Consider the following 22,118-nt stretch of genomic DNA (forward strand, 5'->3'; position numbering starts at 1 on the left):
TCCTTCGTGCCATGCTCTGGAGCATGTTACCTCTTTTCTGAAGGAAAGTGGGCAAAGGCAGAAAGCTGGGGGAGACTGGAGGCTCTGGGAGCTCACAGGCACCTGGGAAGGGTGCAGGGAAACATGCATCCCTGCTTCGCAAGGATTCTGTGCCCGCTTGGCCATCTGCGTGGGGTGCTGCTTGACTCGGCCAGCTGGAGGGAAGGGGAAAAGGAAAGGCAGAAGGGTAAGAGGGAAGAAGAGAGACAGAGATAAGGAGTCACTTACCCTCACTCCCATGAACCTGTCCCTCAGAACGATCCATGAAAGCAAGAACACAAAAGCTTTGTTGCAGCAGAACAACACGGAGACATCCGTAGTGTTTATTTTCTTTATTGCATGTAAGTAAAGGTAGTTTGTGAGTGTCCAAAGAACACCAAAGGGTGCTGCCTTGGTAAAAAACACCTTCAAAGTCAAGCCATTGTCTCCAAAAAATCCGCAGCACTCCCTAAAACAAGGAGAGAAAGGCATTGTTATTACACAAGCCAATCACAGTCTGCAGCAAATATATGGGTTTCTTTTCTTTCTTGCCCCTCTTCTTTTCCTTCGAGGAAAGAGGGGCACACACCTTAAAGAGGAGAAAGAAAACAAGATTCAGCATCTGTTGCAACAGCTGTACAAACACGTGGGGGCTGCAAACATGGGAGGGACAGCAAGGAAAGGGCAAGGGGAGAGGTAAAGCCAATAGGTGAAACTTCACCCTTGCCATGAGCACCTTCACAGTTGTTATCTTGGAATGACATGGAGTCATCCTCCTCCTTCCACCCCTGTGGGCACCAGGATGCTGGGGGGCCAGGGCTGGCAGCAAAGCCCCTTGCTCCCCATTCCTGCTGCAGCCATAGGACCCTACTATGGAGGGCTTGGAAGGAGCCTCATGGGAGCCCAGTTTGGGGTTTTTCCACCCAAGGGTGGAACCTGTCTCAAGCTCCTCAGGAGCAGCAGGGGCAGGAGTAAGGAGGAGGCAGCTGGCAGCCGCCCACTCCCATTGCAGCAAGGACACGCACCAAGACACAGCACGGTGGCACTTAGGGACATGCTGGGTCGGCTGGAGCAGCAGCGCAGTGTCAGGAGCTCAAATGTACAGGGAGAGGTGGGGATGCTGCAAATCCCCAACCAGGAGGCAGCCAGAGCAGGTGCAGCCCTGGTGCAGGAAGCGGAAAGACCAGTGTGTCCCAGAGGTGCTGGTGGGCAAAAGAGGACCAGAGGTGATGGGTGCAGCCTGGCCCTGCTGGCACAGCTCTGGGGAGGCAGTGGGTGGGGGCCGGGATGGGGCTGCTAGGGTCACCTCTGTGGAGGTGCTGCGAGGGGAAGCCTGCGTGCAACCCGCTTCTGCTGGGCAGCAGAACAGGGAGCTGCTGGCTGTGTTGCCTGCAAGAAAATTCAATAACGCAGAGAATAAATGCAGCTGCCTGCGAGGCGGAGGGTGCAGCCTGCAGCGTGCTGAAGCGTGCAGGTGACCGTCAGCAGTGGTGCCATGGCCTGTGCTGGCTTTGCTTGCTTTCAAACCTCCAGAATCCTCAAGACCCTGAAGCACTTTAATGAGGTGTTTTGACAAAATTTGAGCAAAATTAAATTTTCTTCTGACAATGAACACCAAAGAGGTTTTCACTGCTGCCTCGAATTTCCAGCTGTTTGATTCCTGACAGTATGCATGCAAGGCTTGTTATTTGGAGTCTGATGAAAGCGTGATTTTGATTCACTTTCTCAGGAGATGAGGCTGTATCAGGTGATTACCTAGAGAAACCCATCCACACTTTGAGCCTCTTCAGATTTCCTCCATCACTAACTCTACATCTGTCTACACCCCCTCTGCTGCAGCAGGTACAAGGCTGCAGGGCAAAGGAAATGCATTTTTTGTGTTTGTTGGATTTTGTTGCCCACCGATTTCTCATACAGGGTCATGGCCATGCAGAACTTGCCCATCTCTGGGTGTGACGGTCCTGGGCTTTGGCTGCTGTACATGGACACATTAATCTGAACTGCTGGTTCTGCATCACTGTCACTCGGTGTCACAGCTAGCATATCGTTGTCCCTCGCCCTCTTTGAAATTACCTGCTGGCAGCAGCCTATTCCCTGCCAAACCTGTTAACTGCCTCTCTGTATCAGTAAAAGAGCTACTCTGCACCAGAAACCACAGCCTGGCTTCCCACCTGCCAGCGCTGTGCAGGGCTGCTCAGGGATGCCGTATTTTTGAGATAAACTAGCTTCCTGCATTATTTTCCTCGATTCTGCTGTTGTGAACTACAGCTCCATTGTAATCACAGCAGTTGGCTTAAAAAAATAAATGCAAGGCATTGGCCACGGCAAAGCAAAGGCCTGTGTAAGACTGGAACAGAAATGTCAAAGGATGGATACTGGGAGGGAAACATACTGGCTTAATCGCCGCAGCAGCAATAAAAAAAAAAGCTTGCTGGCACTCAGAAGTGTCATATCCATGTTCACAGACAATCTGAAGGCTCATGACAGAAATAAAAGGCAGCATTGCACTGCTGGGAAGAGGTCTACATGCGAACTGAGGGAATTGCAGCCTGGTTACGTGTGGCTGTGTCTCCACAGAGATGATACAGAGTGGACGTGCTCACCACGGAGCATTGCTGAGGGGGTTGCTGCAGCAAGTGCCTTCACTGCGTGTCAGGGTGATGGGCTGGGGCAAGTGAGAAGGAGGGGCACATGCTTGGCTTGCTTGCTCCCCTCTTCCTCAGGCTGCAAACCAGGGTGATGGGGGTAAAGCCCATAAAGCCCAGCTGGGAGCAGAAGCGGCTGCATGGCTGTCAGGAAAAACAGGGGTGGGGACAGACAGAAACCTGCTTGTAGGTATAAAATAAAGCAGCAGGCACCACAGGGCACGACTCAACCCACCTCGCAGCTGCTGTGGCACAAGCCCCATGCAGTACCAGCCTCCGAGAAGGGGTTAGCAAGTCCTGCCCAGCACCTGCCGGGCTGGATTTACCAGCAGTCCCCTCTCCCAAACAGGGATTCTGGTCCCCCGCTGCTTGTCACAGAGTGTGTGGCCCGATGGACAGCTTAGCACAGCTTGATGGAAATGTGTAATGTCACTTGGGAATGGCACGTAGCTGCTACGGCACTACAGGAACTGCGCTAGGATGAAAGACACTACAGAAAAGCCTAAGGAATAGAAATCTTACCGTTTGTATTTTCACTCTAAATTGTTTGCTGGGTTCTTAGTCTTTGATGTACTAGTTCTTGTTTTTCCTCATAATCTTTTCAGTGTGTATCTTCATTAACCCAGCAAGTGGCAAACTAGTTCTGCCCTATTAGGCATGTCTCCAGCACAACCAGACTAACAAAATACCTCTGTCACTGGAACCAAGCATCCCCAGTGAAGTAAATCTGAAGTAGTTAGTGCCAAAATTGCACACTAAGTAAGCGTTAATCATACTGAAAGCAGGTGTTGCAGTCAAATAAAAATTGCAAATAAAATATGAAAGTAAAGCTCCATTTTTTCCCCAATGAGCTCACAATTATACATTTAACACTGTTCACCTTCCACTGTCTGTTTTGCTTTTAACCATTGTTAGGTAGTTGGGATGTTTCTCCACTGCTTTGAACCTTATGTAAATAAATGTGTAAAGCTCCATCAAGACTGGAAGGAGTGCGTTTTACTCCCATTTTGAAAAAAAAGAAACTCACCTATGAAGAGGAAATGTAGACAAGAAGCAGAAAAAGCACACACTGTGTTTCCCCCAGGCCATGGGTTTGGCCTCTTGATACCCACTGCAGAACAAACCTACGCCAGAGAGGTTAATAAGCCATTGAAGCTGCCATTACATCTTTGGGAATGACGCAGCAAAGTAGAAAATATGCATCAGGAATACACATCCTAAGGGAATACTTTGCACAAGTCGTTATTTCTCCTTTCCAGACTGTTAGCTTTTATTACATCTCATCGTCACAGCGTTCATACGAGAGCCTTCTCCTCCGAAGCAGTTTTGGACCTGCTGTTGCTCCTAGCAGGTGATGTTTTTTCTTTGTAGACTGAATTTCTTTCTTTGACCTTGCACGGCCCGTACCTGCAAATTGAATTTTGGCTAAATTGCTCCTGATTTTCAGCAGAGTGAGCATCACCTCCCTGGAGCACAGCAAAGCCAGCATGGTGCCAGTGAATCTGGCCTCTTGATTAGAGATTGGCAGGCAAAACATATTTTGCTAATCCCTGCACTGATTAGGCTTGCATGGATAAATAATCTGCAGATATGCCGTAAACAGTTATACATTTTCTGTTCAGTCTATGAAAAAAGAGATATGGACTAAAATGTCATGCCATGTCTTCTGGGGGATTCACAAGCCAGTTGGAGCAAGCAAAAGACAGAGAAGTTGCCCCGGCTGTTAAAAGGAAGGAAGGAAACTAAACCCATGTTTAATTTCTCATAGTGAAAAGAAATTCCTGGGACATTTTTTCGTAATTCATTTTGTTAGGGCCACAGCATCCCTCATGTATTATGCTCACAAGTGGAGGTAGGTAGAAAACTGTTGTGCATACAGGAGATACAAGCTAAGCCAAATTACTCTTCAAAAATGCTCTCTAGGAACATACTTGCTGTCTTCCCAGAAAACAGGACCATGCCTTTAGCTCCACTTCCTTACTCCTTAAGCCAGTGCTGACGTGAACAGCAGTCATGACAATATCAGCCTCTTACATGGGCAGATTTTGAAGCAGTGCGAGCGAAGCGCAGGCTCATGAACACCATTTTACAGATGTGCAAGCCGAGGCATGGATAGGTGAAGTTCCTAGGTGCTTGAAAAAGGCAGGATGAGGCCTGCCTATAGGCTACACCTTCAGAGAGCTTTCCCCTCCTGTTTATTTTACAGCCAACTTCCGTCACTTATCAAGACAGCCCCCGAGTGCCTTTTTCCTGAGTCACCACAGGTTCACATGCCAGCAGAACAGTTGCACGGAGGCTCCTGTGGTGTGTCCTAGATCATAAAATGCTACAAATAAATGTGCTAGCCTCAGCATTTTGCAGAGAGGTGCCCAGGATTCCTGCAGTGGCTTTTATTGCCCGCTGATCTGATGCTCCTACAACAAAACTCGTACATACCTGCCTCCAGCTTTCTTCCCGTGCACCCAAAGCAGCTCAGGAAAGCTGCTTGCCAGCGCTGGGAGGGCACAAGCTCTTCCTCAGCTTCCACAGGACAGAGGTCCATGACCTGACAGGGCCAGGGGAGCAGCCATGTCACTCGTCAGAGATGCCCTGTACTTATCCAGTTCGGTCTGTCCGTGCTGGGGACTGAACAAGGGCTGCAGAGTTTGGTCCTTCGGTCTCTCGTTATACCCTGCCTAACGAGAGACTGCAGCCCCTCAGCCCAGCAGGTAACATCAGCCCTGGTGACAGCACTGGTTTCTGGACTAAGAGGCAAGGGGTGCCCCTTTTTTTCCTGGAAAATACCTGGCACGTTTCAAGTGGCTGTTTAACTAATACTGCCCATGGTAATGGCTGGTAATGGGGAACCATTAAGCTGTTTAGTGAGCGATTTATCACAATCAGGCATTTTTCCTTTACCAGATCTGTGCTTAAGAAGAATTGAAGAAATGCTTGGCTACTGTCAGAAAATCTCAAGTTGGGAGCATCCTGTCCTTAGAGAGGACAAGGTAGCAAGTACAGGTTGTCATAAAAGCACCATTTTTGCAGTGGATTTCACAGGGAAAAGTTTATTTAATTGATCGCTCCTGTCTTCAGGGTCAAGTCGATTTGAGAGCGTGTCTACAAATCTTACATGGCAGGAAATTCAAGCAGCAGGTCACTGCTGGCATGCTGCTCCCAGCCCAGCAACGAGCCAAGGGCCACACCAAGAACATCTGCTCACGGCCACCACAGTAAGGATTTCACCCCTCCCTGGGGTGCCTCAGTGGGGATCCCCCATCCCGTGCTGTCCCTCCATGTGCCTGGAGGCCATGCGGGACAGGGGTCCCCAGATGAAAAGCAGAGTGGGTTGCAGGGCTATGCTCTAGGAAGCTGTGGGAAGGTGACAGAGGGGTGCTGCCATGGGGCGTGGGTGCAGCTCACATGGGAGGTTTAGGGCTGGATACGGCCTTGTGGTCCCTGGCATCAGACCATCTGCAAGGGGGCAACACTGCCAGTGGCAACAATCCCCCCAAAAGTGGAAATGGCTTTTAGGTTCCCTTCCTCTAGCAGACTTCAGAGGCACAATGTGATGTTCCACCTCAATGTGTAATTATAACATTTATTTTGAGCTTCATTTACACTCAAGTGATGGTGGTTTGTCTCAGGGCTCTCCTGCCTGAGGTAACACAGGACCCAGTGGAGGAGAGAGGTGGAAGATGGGGCAGCATTGCCCACTTGCAGCTCCAAGTAACTGGGAGCTTCCTTCAGAGGGACTGCGGGGTGGCAGGTCCTGCCATGACCCCCAACAACTCATCTCGCCCCTGCTGAGACCTGTGGTGCCTGCAAGGAGCTGTGTGCCCCTTCTGACCTTCCAGGTGTGGCAGGCAGTGACTCCGGAGAAGGAGTCTGGAGGCTTGGGGTGGGGGTTGCTCCCAAATCACACCCCCCTCCCACTGCCGGTGCCCCCTGAGAGACCCTTGCAGACCTCCTTCCTGCGGGAGGGAACGGAGGCAAACCACAACCCACAGACCCTTCCCGAGCTTGCAGGGGTAAGAGAAGTAATGACCCAGCCAGAAGATGCCAAAGCTTGAAACTAAGAAAGGATGGAGAATTTCCTGGTGTGACGTACCCCACTCCTGCTTTCCTCAGCTCTGGGGGTGAATTTGTGCAGAGTCAGAAGGCAGAAAAAGGCCTGAACTGAAGCTTAAAGCAACAGGTAGGTCTGAGGCTTGTCACCAAACCTACCTCATTACACGAACTGTTCAAGGGATTAAGCAGTTTCTCAGAAACGAATGTTATCTAAAATAGTCTAATGGTTTGTTAATACCCGTCTTCTTGTGCATATTTTTCTATAAGCACGTTATTAAATGCAAGAAATGACCACAAAAGTCAATCCAGCATCCAGCTGCTTCTTTTAAATGTCTGTGTCTGATGTTGACCATTACTTACTTCTACACATGATTTGGGGCTGATGTTCTGCCTTTAAACTTCTATCTATTCTGGGAGTTTCCAGCCCATTTGCAGGAAACTCGTTCTGATAGGCAATGAAATGAGAAAATTGTCTTCTCTTAAATGAAATAATCTCCAGGCTGATTTTTCTTCTCTGAGCTAGAGAGACAGAAGCAATTGGTTTTGCTCAGCACTGTACACGTGCCAAACTAGGCATTTACACAATAAATGGTCCCAGGAAATGCTTAACTATGGATTTACATAATACACCAGAACGGCTCCAGAAGAAGCAAATAATACAAATCTTACAAACCACCCTAATACACATTTCCAAGACAAGCCTTAGCACACACTCAGAAGCCTTAATGAGCGATTGTTTAAACTAACATTTAGGAAAAAAAAAAAGTTTAAAAGGACAAGACCAAACCACAGGGAATATTCACATACTGTACACTGCCTTAGCAAAACACCAGGGTGGGACTCCGGGGCTGCAGAAGCACAGGGACAAGTCTGCAGCTTCCCCTGTGGGATGGTCCTCCATCCCACAATTTGCTGTGCCCAGGGAACCAAAGCAGTAATCCTAGGACACACTCTACAGCTTTTACAGATGCCTGCAGCAAAGACTGCAGTGGGTGGATTGCATTAGGATGAATATTTCATTTAATTTTTGCACCTAAACATAACTGCAATATTTTGCATCTAGGTTGTTTGTTGTGGGAGCAGAACCACCAGCAACCCCTGACAGGACATGAGGGGAATCGAATCATAGAATCACAGAACCTCTAAAGGTCACCTAGTCCAACCCCCCTGCAAGGGGCAGGGACATCTCCAACCAGATCAGGTTGCTCAGAGCCCCGTCCAACCGGGCCTTGAATGTTTCCAGGGATAGGGCATCCACCACCTCTCTCTGGGCAACCTGTGCTAGTGTTCCACCACCCTCAGTGTAAAAAATTTTTTTCTTATATCCACTCTAAATCTACCCCCCTCTATTCTAAAACCATTACCCCTCATCCTATCGCAATAGGCCCTACTAAAGAGTTTCTCCTCATCTTTTCTATAAACCCCCTTTAGGTACTGGAAGGACACTATAAGGTCTTCTGAGAGCCTTCTCTTCTCCAGGCTGAACAGCCCCAACTCTCTCACAGTCTGTCCTCATAGGAGAGGTGCTCCAGCGTTAAGGAGTCAGTGAAGTTGTGCAGCAGCGCTACTGCGCTGCTGATAGCTTTAGAGGAACTGCACCATCTGTAGCAATGCAAGCAAATATTGCAACAGATTTCCCACAGAATCACATCTGTCCACAAACTTGTTATAACGGAGACCAGACCAGACCATCCCTTTGATATCCCCCTTCAGCTTGCTGCTGCAGACTGGCATCTGTGGGTCTTCCACCAGACCAGAGGGGATGGCCGGAAAATGCAGCAAGAATTCCCGCTGTCAAGAAGTAGCTTTTAATGTGACAACATGCACTCAGCAGTCAGACAGCTGAAGTTATCACATGGTGCATTATCCAACATTTTTTGCCTTTACACCCTCAAGGTACCCAGAGCCTGCATTGCTTTATACTCTTCTAGATAATCAGTGTTATACAAATAAAATGTAATACTGTTGCTATATTCAAGCTCCAAACACCCACAGACCAGGCAGACATATGTCTGGACAGACTTTAACATAGAGATGAGCTTTTTAGTTACACTCAAAGACTGCTTCACAGAGCAACTGGTTACCGAGCCCACAAGGAGATGCAACCCTTGAATTGGTCTGCTGCAGCACGCACGATCGGCCTTAAATCTTAGCCAGAGCCCACCAGAGCAGTGGGCAGGAGGTACTCAGACCGGACATTTCCCCTCCACAGCAGCAGTGGCTGAAGCTGGAAAGGGCAGCGAGGGGAATGAGAGCTTCACAGGTGCCTGGGGATCACTGGAGTGCCCATAGCGCACGCAGAGGGCTGGCTCCTACTGTGTTTGGGGCAGGGCTGGAGGACAAGCAAGAGGGAACTGGCCTATTTGCACAGCAAGGTGTGATGGAGGGAGGTTACGTTGGGACCTGACATCGTGCTCAAATGAAATTTCGTGCCTGGGAAATGCACCAGCACTGAAGTCACACCTAACTTGTGTCCTGCATGGCCCAGGCTGTCCCATTAACATGTTTGCTAATGTTTGCCTTTAAAAAGTAAGTTAATTGCAATTTTTGGGGAAAAAAAAAATCCCAAACCTGCATAATTTTTAATGTTACCTAAGAGGATTAGGCAATTCCCCACAGGCCCCAGCAGTTAGGAGAGGCACCTCAAGCAATGTCACAACAGTTCAGTTACCAAAAAGATGAAAAGTCTCCCAGGGAAAGCAGTGGAAAGGGTGCTGGGAGCCTGAATTTGAGGTCCATGGTCATGCTCTATCACGAATTCCCTGTGTGAGCGTAGCCAAGTCACCCAGCCAGCCTGTCCCTCCTCAGCTTGGCAGTGGGGCCTGAGGGTACGAGCTTGCTGTTATTTCCCAGGGCTGTGTTGAGGTAAAGGCAGGCAAGCATTTGTGCGCCATTCGGTGCGTGGTGAGGGACAGCATATACAAACTAAGGCAGAGAAAACCTAAACATTAGGCTCTCAAGGATTTCACTGCCAGAGTCAACATCGTCACTCCTCTCCGTCATCATCCAAAATTTCCATTTACGTCAGTGGATGTTCTGGGTGTGAAGGGCCTGCAGAGTCTGAAACTGTGCAGCGATTACTTGCTGATATCTTAAGCTTGGCCTGATGTGATTTATATCCGGTCTGTACTCTTCAGCTGTGACCTGAACCACTTACTACTTTTTGGAATAGTCAAAATGAAACTTTCAGGAGAAGCTGGTCAGCTGGCCTCCTGTGAATTGGATTTTTTTAGTGGTTGGTATAGGCAGACAGAAAAGCATGCAAGAATAAAATGCTTTTATAATAGATGATGTCTTGGCTTCTGGAAACGGAGGGGTTTCAGATCTGCTGATTTAGGAGCATATTGCTGACAGGAGGGGAAGCAGTGCTCCAGTATCCTGGGAGAGTGAATGAGCAAGACGAGGGGCAATGCAAGGAGGAGAGAAATGTCTCAGTGGTAACACTGGCTACAAAAACACCCCGAGACAGCTATTGTTGAAATCCATATATATATATGTTGAAACATATGTGTATATATATATATATATAAAAATACATGTACATACACTCACACGCACATTTATTTTGGACCTTTGCGCCTGTGGCTTGTCAGAAAGGCTCTGCACATAGATATGGCACCAGCTGGGGAAAGCCCTGCCAGCCCATGGCCCTTCTGGCTGGTGACACCAGCCTTAGGATGTATGCATAAACTATTGGCTCAGTAAATCCTCACCCCATAGCAGCATGATGCTATAATGCAGAAAACGAGGGAAATAAATCAACGTCACAGCCTAAGTACTAACGGTTCAGCACCGTGACAGGATGCTGGGACAGCTGGGAACAGGAAGGCACGTGAGTCAGGAGATACCAAAAGAGACATCATCAACTTGGCAGCTGGTCAATGAAAAGAAAGTTACACAAAAAAAAGGAAGCTAAGACCTCGCTGACATAACAGAGAAGCTGACATTTACAATGCACAAGTTGCCCCTAGATGCATTAAGTAAACCAGGATATAGAAAGGAAATAATCTTTTCTAAATACTTGTATTTGTGGCCATTTTTGAAGTACCTTGTATCAAGAACAGGTGAATCTTTTCTGTTTGAAGTTTGTTTGGGGTTTTAATTGCATCACTGATGTCCATTTAACACAAAACCAGAGCACTCTCTGCCCCACACTTCCTTACTCTGTCCTTCAGCAATGGCATCCCAATCCTGCAGACAGCAGCGCAGCAGGGATAGGACTGAGTCCTAAACTTTCCGTGGAAGTGGAGTGAGGAGGTCTCAAGCCATTGTGATGGCATCTAACCCTATCCCAGAGCTTGATTTAACAGCATGCTTCAGAGGGTAGTAATCTTTGAAAAGCAGCCTGTGAGAGACTGCGAAACTTGGCAGTTTTACGTCACACAAAGCGAAGGAGTACAGCTGATGAGCTTGGTGCCAAAAGGGAGGTGTTATAAAATATGATGTACAGCACTTCTGAGATTCCAGCTTTACTTGTTTTAAAGTCTCTCCCAATAGGCTAGTCCTTCAGAAAAAAATGTTATACGATACACTGCTGTTGCTGGCTGCATTAATTTACTGTAAGAACTTCGTATAAATGGTAAAAACAGAGTGATATGTAACACCAATTGAATGGCTTCTCTCTGTATTACTGGGATATTTAGGTCTCAAGTGGCATACAATAACTGAAAACAGCTTGGAAATCAGCTACCTGTTGTCCAAGAGAAATATGTAATTTTTGGCTGCCCAGAAGAGCACTTTCTTGTTTGAACAGTAAACAAGCAAAGTGAAAAATACAGACACTGTGCTTTTAAAGAAGGATTGGACAGCACAGAAATGAAGCCATAGCAGCTGAAACTCCAAGACACTATGCTCATGAAGAGTTAGGTAGATAGAGCTCCAGGAAAGATCTGTGGGAACTCATGTGGTTTGGATCTTTGAAGACACGTTCTACAAATGTTGGTCAAAAAGTTGTAAATTTTTCTTTCCATTCAATTTGCAGTGAAACAAAATACTCAACTCACTGAAACAGAAGCTTCTGAAGAAGGGTACAGGTTAAAAAAACACAAGAATACTGAAAAAGGTTTTGAAATTGTTCTGTTTGAACACTTTAAGTGAAATCTGCATTTATAATTAAAAATGAATATTCACTAAATGGTGGAAGAGATCAAAGTCAGTGGAAAATATTGAAAAAGAATAGGCAAGAATGTATTTTAGTTGAAAGGTGGTTTTATTTTCACTTCAAATCTGTGGATGCTCTTGGATTTCACCTTTCATCCATTTGGAAAAAGATTTCTTTTGAAATTTCAAAATGCATCCTGGAAAAAGAAAATAATTGCCTCCCTAGTCCATTAATGACCCTTGGTATTATCCCTTAGCAGCTCTTCAATGTGAGTGCATAAAAGGCACTGCTGACCCAAGCTTCAGAGCCAAGAAAGAACTATGTCTTGGGGTAGCAGTGCTTTCCTTCCATAGCTTTACAATGTAGTTTATAGTTCTCTTCATAAATAAGACCCACAGGAGGAAATATTAAAAGAAATCATAAATCTGACTTTGCTAGAGAGATCAGGTACATTCCAGTTCAAAAGCCTTGTCTCTAAGGAATTTTCTCCTCCCTACTTTTCAGACTTAGAAAGAAGTCTGTAAAATTACAGGCAGTATGGCATGAGGATCCTATGTAAAAGCAAAACTTTATCTGAAGACTCTTCTCAAGACAGAAAGTACAGAACATCAACTTAATATTCTTTCTGAGCACCAGAGGCAGGTCCAGAGGATGGATGCATGCCATATTTGTCTTTCAGTCTTTGCACTCTGAGGGGTCTACATCCTTGTAGTAATTCTGTCAAGCTCTTTTTATGCCTATGGATTGATAGGTCACTCACTCTTACATGGCTCAGAAGCTGAATCTCAGCTTCATGCTCCATCATTCTGCAGGCCATGAGCTTTCCTCATTCATATCCGCCAAAGAACTGAGGAGGACAAATGAGTTTCATGCTGGGTTCTTCCTCCAGAGAGGAAGCTGAGTTATCACAGAGCAGCTCTAGGAACATGCTTTGTCTCTGCTATTGCAGCTCAAAAAATGTAGAGCTCCTTCCATCAGCTCCTTGCAACTTCCCAGACACTCCAAGTGAAAAGCCCTCAACATTTCAGAATTCTAAAAGATGACAATCCTTTCCTCTCCTCTGCTGAAGCCAGCAGCCACTGTTTCCAAAGAAGCTACTGACCCTTCTCTCCCTGAAAACTGTGCCATTTGCAAGTGAGAAAGCGCTGCCTATGGGCTGGATATGTGCAGGGAGTAGAGAGGTGTCTTCAGAGATCTGCCATTAGCAGCCACATGCATCTTCTCTGGAACCTTCTCATCCTCTCAGTGAGAGAGGAGAGCTAGGAAGCAGGCCATTAGACAGCAAAAGATGCAGATGTCCCCCAGCTGTGGCAGGAATGACAAACTCCAGCAGAGCCTTGCCTGCTCATGGTGAACCTGAGGTCCAGAAGCAGGAGAAATAACAAATAAACACCCCAGATTCAAAGACCTGCAATGACCCCATTACGCATATTGTTGCGTTGGATGGAGCAGGTCTTTAAAACATGTGTCAGCTGCCAAGGCTATCAAATCTTACACTTATTTGAATTCCAGAATAGTGTAGCTTTATTTGCCTCCCCAGTTTCTACTGGAAGCGTGGAGTAGCACATATGTGGGTCACCCTTGTGCCCCTACTGTTAGCTATTAAAGCAGCCACATTTGGCATTGACTTTTCTTCCAGCTGCCAATGTCCTACTCTGGACATTTTAGCCAACATCCTCATTAGAGGCAAAATAAGAACATAAATACCTAATGGAGTTATTAGCCCTCGATTGCTTCTTTCAGAATGAAGTAAAGCAAGCGTGATATTAAAGAGAACAGAGAAGAAATATAAGGGGAGAGAGAGATTAGATAGAAATTGATTCATTCTACAAGTAAACAAAGAGATTACGGCACTGAGCTGATCACGCTACTTAGAGGTTAGAAGAAAATGAGATCTATTTGAAGTCTCCGGAAAAACCATAAATGAGACCAGTGGTGAGGGATATTCAAGAAGCAGAACTTAAAAAGGTTTCAGATTTGCCAAATTTAAAAACCAGACTGAAAGTTGAGATGGTGGAGCAAAACAGCACTTGCGACTAAAAACTGCTGGAAGCCGTGAGCACCGCTCTGACCGAACGCTAGCCATTATTATTTATGTGTTTGGATGGGATACATAGCTGTTCTTCAGAGGTCAGGAAGAAATTTGCTTTGCATCTGAAGCCTTCCACAGATACTGTGCTTCGGAGTGCTGATCAGTGTGTTTTAAAAATGTTAAATTATTTATATGAAATATTTCATATTTTTAGGGTTTTACTCTTACACAATAAAAGATGGCAGAGTGTCAAAAGTCTCTGGCCAGAGTCTGGGTGCCACAGAAGTAGGAAAATACAAAGCAGTAGGGTCTTGTCATTACCATGCGTGTGTGGGGGTAATGACAGTGGGGTTTGGATCAGGCTGTTACAGCACACACCGCTCTCCTTCCTAGTGACATTTTTTATGTACTTGTTCTTTTTCTTTTATATTTTTATTGCCTACTAAATGGCTGCTTTTGGTTCTGCTTTGTGTGATCCTCAGTACAAGGAAAACAGTTCTGTTCAGAGAAGCACTTTGAAAGCTGCCCTGATGAACAGTGAGCTGGAGCCTCGCTAGCATATAACACGCCACCCTGATCTTGGCTGTGAATCCAAAAAATTAGGATTTCAACCTAGTCATCACTGAAGGTACTGATTTACTTTGTGAAAGACTGGAAACCAGAAAGGAGCCCTTATCTGCAACAGCACTAACACAGCAACCTTTTGGAACAAGATGCAGAACTCCTGAGTTAATGGGTTGGAAAACTAATCTTCCAGTCCAAATGCCATACTCATGTCTTCAGCATCAAAATAATGGAAAGAATATACAGCATAAGCCTTTCCTCTGCCCAGTCAGTGTCAGTAATGCATTCACTCAGAGGTGCCCATGAAGGGATGGACCTGGACCACACAGGAATTACCAGCCTGGGTCCAGCCAAGCCCTGTCCTGTCTCCAGCAGCTGCCAGTGGTGGGGGCCCTGGGGACACAGCACATATAAAGCAATCCTTGCACTGGGACACCCTGCCACTTTCTTGTCTTTCTATTCCTGCTCTTCCGCTTCATCCACCTTGGCTGTATTAGCAGTGCACCCTCACTCAGCCTGCAGTAGCTCCCCACAGCTCAGGAGCAGTGAGAACAAATTACCATTTCATTAATTAAAGTGCTCTGAAGCGTGTAAGTGTAAGTGCAGAGCCAAAGTACAGCTCTGTTGTCATTGCCAGAATGATACAAACCACTGTGATAAGCTCCTGATCACCTGCTCAGCTCAGCTCGGGCTTTGCCAGCCTTGGTGCTGCATGTGCCTGGTCTGCCAGCCAGCCCTGCCAAGTTGGGAACCTCTTCCTGTGGCAAGGAACTACCCATACTGGGTGCCATGATGGCAGATCTCTGGAGAGAAAACAGTACAGTTACCTTCTGGGAATTAGCATAGGAGACAGAGGAAGAGTCAGGATTATCCAGAGTGGAGATACACTGTCTGGCAAGAGCACCTGGAAGACTTTGCGAAAAGAGTGCTTTGACATCTAAGTAGCAGAGGCTGACCGGCAACAGTAAACTTGAGGTGACTCAGGAATACGGTATCTGGGTTTGTGTCAGAAATGTGACTGTGACATTTGAAACTGCCAAATGAAAATGACAGCTTTTAACCTGGGTTTCCCTTAATCAGAATAGATCATGCATTTCATGCTAGAAATGTTCTGACCATTATCTGTTTCTCTGTTTATTACATTTTGATGTGCCTCCGGTAATGGCTTTAATAAAGTGTCTGGAATAGAGCCTGTTAAAGAGTTTTCTTACATTTAGATGCTCAGATACCATGTGATTGACTGTAGCACAGAACATCCTTTTATGACAGAGGATTTCTAAAATATAACCTAAGACTATCAGGAAAAACCCTCACCTACTGTAACACGATTTAGTCACAAAAGTAATTTCTGTCCTTTGACTATTTTTGACTACAGGAATCGGGCTCCTTTTAATCTACACCAGCAAAGCATGCAGTACATTCATTTTTACAGGACTCACTTTTGGCTAAAATTAAATAGCTCTGTGACATACAGCTGCAGTTTATGGCATCTTCCTGGATTTGATGGGTAGAGGGAGTTACAGGGAGCGTGGGACTGATTTTTCCGAGCGAGACGGTAAGGGCTGTGCAACAAGCCTCCCTCCTGCTTGCCGGTTCTGAAAGCTGAGCTGCAGAGAGAAGAGCCAATTATTTGCCAGATACAAAATTACTGGGTTCATTTGTCTTCCACCTTCCATTCCTGTGACATGCTTATTCCTTCCTTCATTTGGGAAAATGACCTTGTGATCCTTCCTTCCAGGATCACACTCTGCTTCCAGAGCAGCTGCACAGACAGCAGTGAAAAATCTGCTCCCTGCTATTACACAGCAAATGCACTGTTAGGGCAAAAAGCGAGGGGCATCCTTGCAGAGGGAGTGAGCTCCTGCTGAAACCCCGCGGCTTGCCACCTGGGAGAGAGGTGGACTTTATCTAACCATGATTAATGCCTGCCTCATGGGCATGTTGGCTATGTCCTTTTTTTTTAAAAAGGGATTTATAAAGCCCGTGACTTAGCCTATAATTGTAAAATGGCTTTTCTGGCCCTCTCCCAGATCTGCAGCTCCAGAGGCCAATATCAGAATGTGCTACATAACTTGGATCGGATACCCTCTGGTTGCAGTTATGGTCAGCGCAATTGCAGCTGCATACAATGGATTGCCTGGGAAATGAAAGTGGTGGGGTTTTAGCAGAAAGCATGCAAGGAGGAGGCACAGCGCTGTTCTCAGAGTGGTTAAAAGCAGAGGAGAAGAGCATAGTTAGTTGGCCTGTTTCAGTGTGTCTGCGAATCCTTATACATGCATAGCAGGGGGGTGTTGAAAAGTTTAACAGAATTACTGCTGGGGATGTATCACAGCCTACACATTCTGTAAGCACTTATCTCAGTTTAAGTTCAGATATAGATTAATTTAACCAGATAACTTACTAGTGTTATTTGGAAAAGCAGATTTACATCTTTCTAAGAGTCTAAGATTTCTTTCAACCCTTGGATTTCAGAATTGTCTTTTGGTTAAGCCAGCCCAGCCATGCTGTGCTCAGTGCTACAAGCTTTCTGGAGGAGCTTCACAGCAAGACTTGTCATTTGCCTGCTTCTCACACAGGGCTTCCTCTTTCACTGCCATTAATAGGCTCTGGACATATTACATCATGTTCTGATATGAATGAGATGAGATTGCAGCTTTATGTTGGCAGAAAGCAGATCTCAGGCAGAAGATGAAATAGGTCTTTTGAAAATCTTGAGTTTATCCTCATCTATAAGGACATTTGTAATTATTTCCCTTCCTGCTCATCTGCCAGAGTGTGCTACTTCATCACACGCTGTGTTTCTTAGGTTCAGGGCAAGGTCCATGAAGGGATGAGAAAAGCATCCCCCCAATGTTCTCACACTTCTGCCTGACTTTCCCTCGGCAGGTGCTGTGGGACCACAGCCCTCCTCCAAAGGGCCCTGAACAGCAGCTGCAGAAGTCAGCACTCATCACCAGTTACATGAAAACCAGCAGATTTTAGCAGATATGTGCCTCAGCCTCAACTCCAGGCTGTGTGGCACAGGCACTGTGTTTGTTTCCCTGTTGGTAAAGCATCTAGTGCAAACTGCTGGTGCAGATCAGGATTTGCTGGATGCTAATTTCATTCAAATATTAAGCAATAATGATACTTAAACAGCTGTGTGAGCTAGGCAAAAGAGACACAGGCTTAGATAATGAAGATTTAATCTAGCATACACAGCAGGAGAAGAAGGGAAATTAGAAGTCAATAAATAGTCAAAAATACATGAATGAACAATTCAGCAAGGAAAATATGCATGGGCTTGAGTTAAGCCAGAGTTGAGCCTGGGAGAAAGAATAGGAAGATTAAGGCTAAGTCTCATTATTGCTCACAGCATCTGAAGAATGTGTAAGATGATAGATGCATTAATTAGCTCACCGCACCTCAGTAGCTGAAACAGTTGGTAGGTGGGCTGAGCCATAAACCAAAGTATTCCCAGTACGTGAGAGAGGGTGAGCAGGCAGCTTCAAGATTATATAGGAGAAGGGAGCAAATGTCAGCTGCCCAACAGGAAAACATGGAATAATACCTTGAAGATATATAGCGGAAAAAATCTACCTCTTAATTCTTCCTTTTTGGTTTTGATGTGAGTTTTATTTTATTGCTATGCTCATTCAATAAAAATATATTTAACCTTTTCTCTTCAGAATCAATAGCACATGTAAGAAAAAGGATCAATATACCAAGTTGAGGGAACATGGTCAATGCATTCTTAAAAGAGTTTCCCCTAACTATAATCTGTTAAATAAAAAATAAGCTATTATTTTACTAACTCCCTGTATCCATGTTTACTCATATTCACTGCCAAAATGTGGTAATTGTGTTTTATGTGAGGCTGTCATTAAAACTTACAGCATCCCCAGAGATGTTTGAAAATTGAGGTTTACATATGTTAGGAAATAACTTGCAATCACATTTAATGTATACATAAATCATCCCAGAAAGTAAACCAACAGAGACAAATGATTTTGTGTTGACGAGATTCATTAAATGTCTTATGAAGATGATAAAAATAATTTGGCAAATAATCCATTTACAGTACAAATGAGCAAGGTGCAAGGAATGACTGGATTTCTTCATCTTCACACTGAAATCCTAGGAAAATCATACCAAATTAAAAACAAATTCATATTCAGCTACCTAATGCACTGACTTTTCCAGTGGGCCGAAGACTGTCACCACCCACTGATTTCCAAAGTGATGAGTGATCAAATTTGGATTTTAAATTACAGGTAGGAAGGTTACGCATGGCATCTCTTGCACAGAACATCAGCCATGGTAGGATTCCAGCCCAGGAGAGTTGGAAAGCCTTGCTCAAGGGGAGTTTTGCATTTTGGAAGCGAGGACAGTATCTGCGTATGGCTGTGCAGGAAGAAGCATTTACCACAAGCTAAGGATTTTTAAAAATTTGTAGGTTTGCCTGGGGTGAGAGCAACCCATGGTGGCCGTGGGGGGCCAATGACAAGCCAGTTGGGGCAATCTTTCTTGCAGGCATCCCTGTGCTTGCAGGCAGGCAAGTGCCTCATCCCCCCTCCCAAGGGGAAGGGTTTTTTGGAGCAGCACCAGGCAGCGCTCGCGGACAGATGCTTGAGAATAAGCAGCCTTCCCGCTGTGAGAAGGCAGGTGTCAGCTCCCTCAGCAAACACGTTGGGGCCTGATCCTGAAGACTGTGCCTTCCCACAGAGACCCACAGGTTGTGCAAGGGGATTTTTCCACCCCAGTCAAGGGCACAACCCACATTTACCCTAGAGCTAGAGAGCATGGAACCTGCAGCTTCATTTTCCTTTCTTTTTCAACTGTTTGTCTTTTACAGGAGAGCTCCTGATCTGCAAGATACTATGACGACTGTCAAAAGTAAAACAGCCTGTTACCCCTCTGGGATTTCCCTGCTCTTGCAGGGTAAAGGGGCTCAGCATATATATTTAAATGGTGCATATACACACATGAATACTTATGTACCCGCACACACACGTACAAAACCATAAGGAGACATTTCCAACAGCCTTCATTACTGGTCCACCACTCCTTCCAGCTGAGCCTTTACAGTTTCACCATAACCCTCAGTAAGACTAGAGAATCCAGCAGGAGGACCTCAAAAACGCTACCCAAAATATCCTGACAGCTCACTGAGTCTCAGTAACAGAGTTGTTCAGTCACAGTGCCCTGTGACATCCCTATCCAACCCCTGCCATGAAGCAAAATCTGTCTCCTTTTACTGTAACTGTGCACTGGGTAAACTGTGTTAAATTTGGCTTTGTCAATACCACACTAACACAACCAGAACAAAGAGCTTCAGTGGTTGGGCTCAGCCCTTTCTCCAAACTCAATGCCCTGTGACGACACTGACAGAGAGAGAGGTTACTCAATAAGCTTAAGCCCTTGAGGAAAAAAAAAAAGTACCAAACAGTAGTTCATGTTGTGAACAGTGCCAAGTATTTACCAGCTGAAGAGCCACAGGGCAAGCTGACCATGGGAGGAGGCAGGTGGCTCTTTTGCTGAAGGAATCCCACAGCAGGAACAGCAGCTCCTCCATTCATGCAGAAAGACCAGTGGCAGAAAGCAGGTGATCCTGTCATCTAGCTGCAAGCATTTTCCATCCCATTCTAAATCTGTGCTTGTTCATTCTTAGTGCTGGGCTAGAATGAGTAGTCACTGCACGAGAGAGGCATGAAATACCTTGCAAAGACTGTAAAGCAGCTATTAGGAATCAGTCAGGCATACTGGCGATGATGGGGACATCAGCATGATTTGTATCAAGTCTAATGGAAAAATCAATTAATTCATTCTCAGAGAAGCATAAGATAACAAAGCTGCATCAACAAATCTTGTCTGGTCAATGCTGTTTGCATCTTTAATTGCCAGGAAAAGGGAGCACCCCAGAATACGGGAGCAGTTACAAACCACATCCTTGTGGAGGAGGGATTGACCAGGTAAGCACGCACTTAAACCGGGACATGTTTTTCTACTGCCTGCATTTTGTCAGGCTTATAATGAGCTTATCTGCAGGAGCAGGTTAGCTCAGCCACAATAAACCTAATTAAGATGGGCATCTCACCTACTGCTGCTAGTCCTGCAATACCCTCAGTGTGTCTGTTTCTGAGGATGGATCTACTCAGGCTTCACCTCCAAGAGAGAAGAGAGGCTCCTGAGGAGGGGAAGTGTCTGCTGGAAGCCATGAATAGATGTTTACACACAGCAGGGGCACGTGTCTCAGCCCTTTTGTGTATCTGACCCCACAAGCAGCCCTGCACCTCAGGAAAAAGCACCATTCAGCATCACTGAAAATCAGTACTGGCACCCCAAATCTCCAGTAATTGTTAAGTTTAATTATTAATGATATAGAAAAATAACACTAGCAAGGAATCAGCAAGGTTTGGTGATTACTCTCAATTTGTTTCATAAATGTTGCTGGGGAGCTGGGAACCAACTTCAGGTGACGTACAGTAGCCCAGATTCTCATCTTCACCGACCCCAGAGCTGCACTGATATGAGATATTTTTAGTTTGAAAAGAGTGTAAATGAATTGAGAGTTTGGTTCATGGGGTGAAGCCTGGATAACATGATGACAGAAGGGCTTTATAAACGTTTATTATTCAAAATCTCTCCTGCAAACGCGAATACGCCTAGGCAATTATCTCACTTTAGCTGCAGATGGGCAATTTTGATGCAATTATTATGCACCTTCAGTACTACAAAGCTTTCAGTGCCATTCCTTTTGGAAATGCCTGAATTCAACAGAATGACAAAACTAATTGCATCTATTGCATCTTTTTCCTACCAGCTGCACAACATCCCATAGGTGCCATCAACACACTTCATGCAGAGGAGCCTCGTGGTCACGGCTGTTAGCCCAAAGGCATGCAAAGGCCAAACAGCCACTGGAGGCAAACCTGTAGCCTTCAGTAGCCGAGTTACTTAAGGAAGGAAGATTTGCCATTGCACATCCTGATCATGACATTAGATAGATTCCAGGATGTTATTCGTCATCTCTTTCAAATTTCCCTAATGAGATGTTTCTACATGTGCCTAAAATCCGTAGGTTTTTACTGTTCTGTGCTAGACAAAGGGTTTTTGGGACTCCAGTTACCAGCAGCATAATAGTAGAAAGCATCTGAAGCCACACTGACAAAGAGAACAGTTTGTTTTTAGCTCAATTGCTATGGAGGAAACACACTTGTCTCCAGTTTCTCAAAACTACTTGTCTCTGGTTTCTTGCAGCAAACATATCCAAGAAGCCAGCTGTTATTTTTTTTTTTAATCCTTAAACCAAAACAAAGTTCAAGAAATATAAAGCAACAGACAACATTTTGCATCTTGCTAGCCAAAAGTAAAGTCCACAATTAATTATACATATAACTGGTAAGATTTTCAAGAGGAATATCCTCTTTATGACTTCTGTTTACCTAAAAATAAAGACAATTTGATGTTTACTTTTGAAAAGATCCCAAGAAAACATCTTTAGCAGTTTGGTAAATGTTATTTGTACATTCATTCATGTTAAGAAACAAACCTGTTGACAAATGAAATAGTTGTCACTGGTATGTTTAACTCTTCCCTAGATACTCCTGAGTGACTTGTCTGGGTCCTTATAATATGGATGCCTCTTAGCTCTGGACTATCCCCACGCTAAGAACCTGCAGCCAGCTACAGGACTCAACACATCAGCAATACTACACTAAGCACTTTG

At 45.4% G+C, this 22,118-nt stretch overlaps 1 protein-coding gene across 2 annotated transcripts in view; it reads right to left on the bottom strand.

Moving 5' to 3' along the window:
• SLC35F3 (solute carrier family 35 member F3) overlaps positions 1 to 22,118 on the bottom strand; it is a 171,804-nt gene that overhangs the window by 12,092 nt on the left and 137,594 nt on the right. For both annotated transcript variants that reach the window (XM_086744221.1, XM_086744222.1), the window contains one exon: positions 268 to 487. In XM_086744221.1, coding sequence (XP_086600347.1) covers positions 268 to 487 — 220 coding nt within the window. The remainder of the gene's footprint in view (positions 1 to 267; positions 488 to 22,118) is intronic.

Source organism: Chlamydotis macqueenii, chromosome 3 (genome assembly GCF_036417535.1).
Source record: "Chlamydotis macqueenii isolate bChlMac1 chromosome 3, bChlMac1.mat, whole genome shotgun sequence".
NCBI classification, from domain to species: domain Eukaryota; kingdom Metazoa; phylum Chordata; class Aves; order Otidiformes; family Otididae; genus Chlamydotis; species Chlamydotis macqueenii.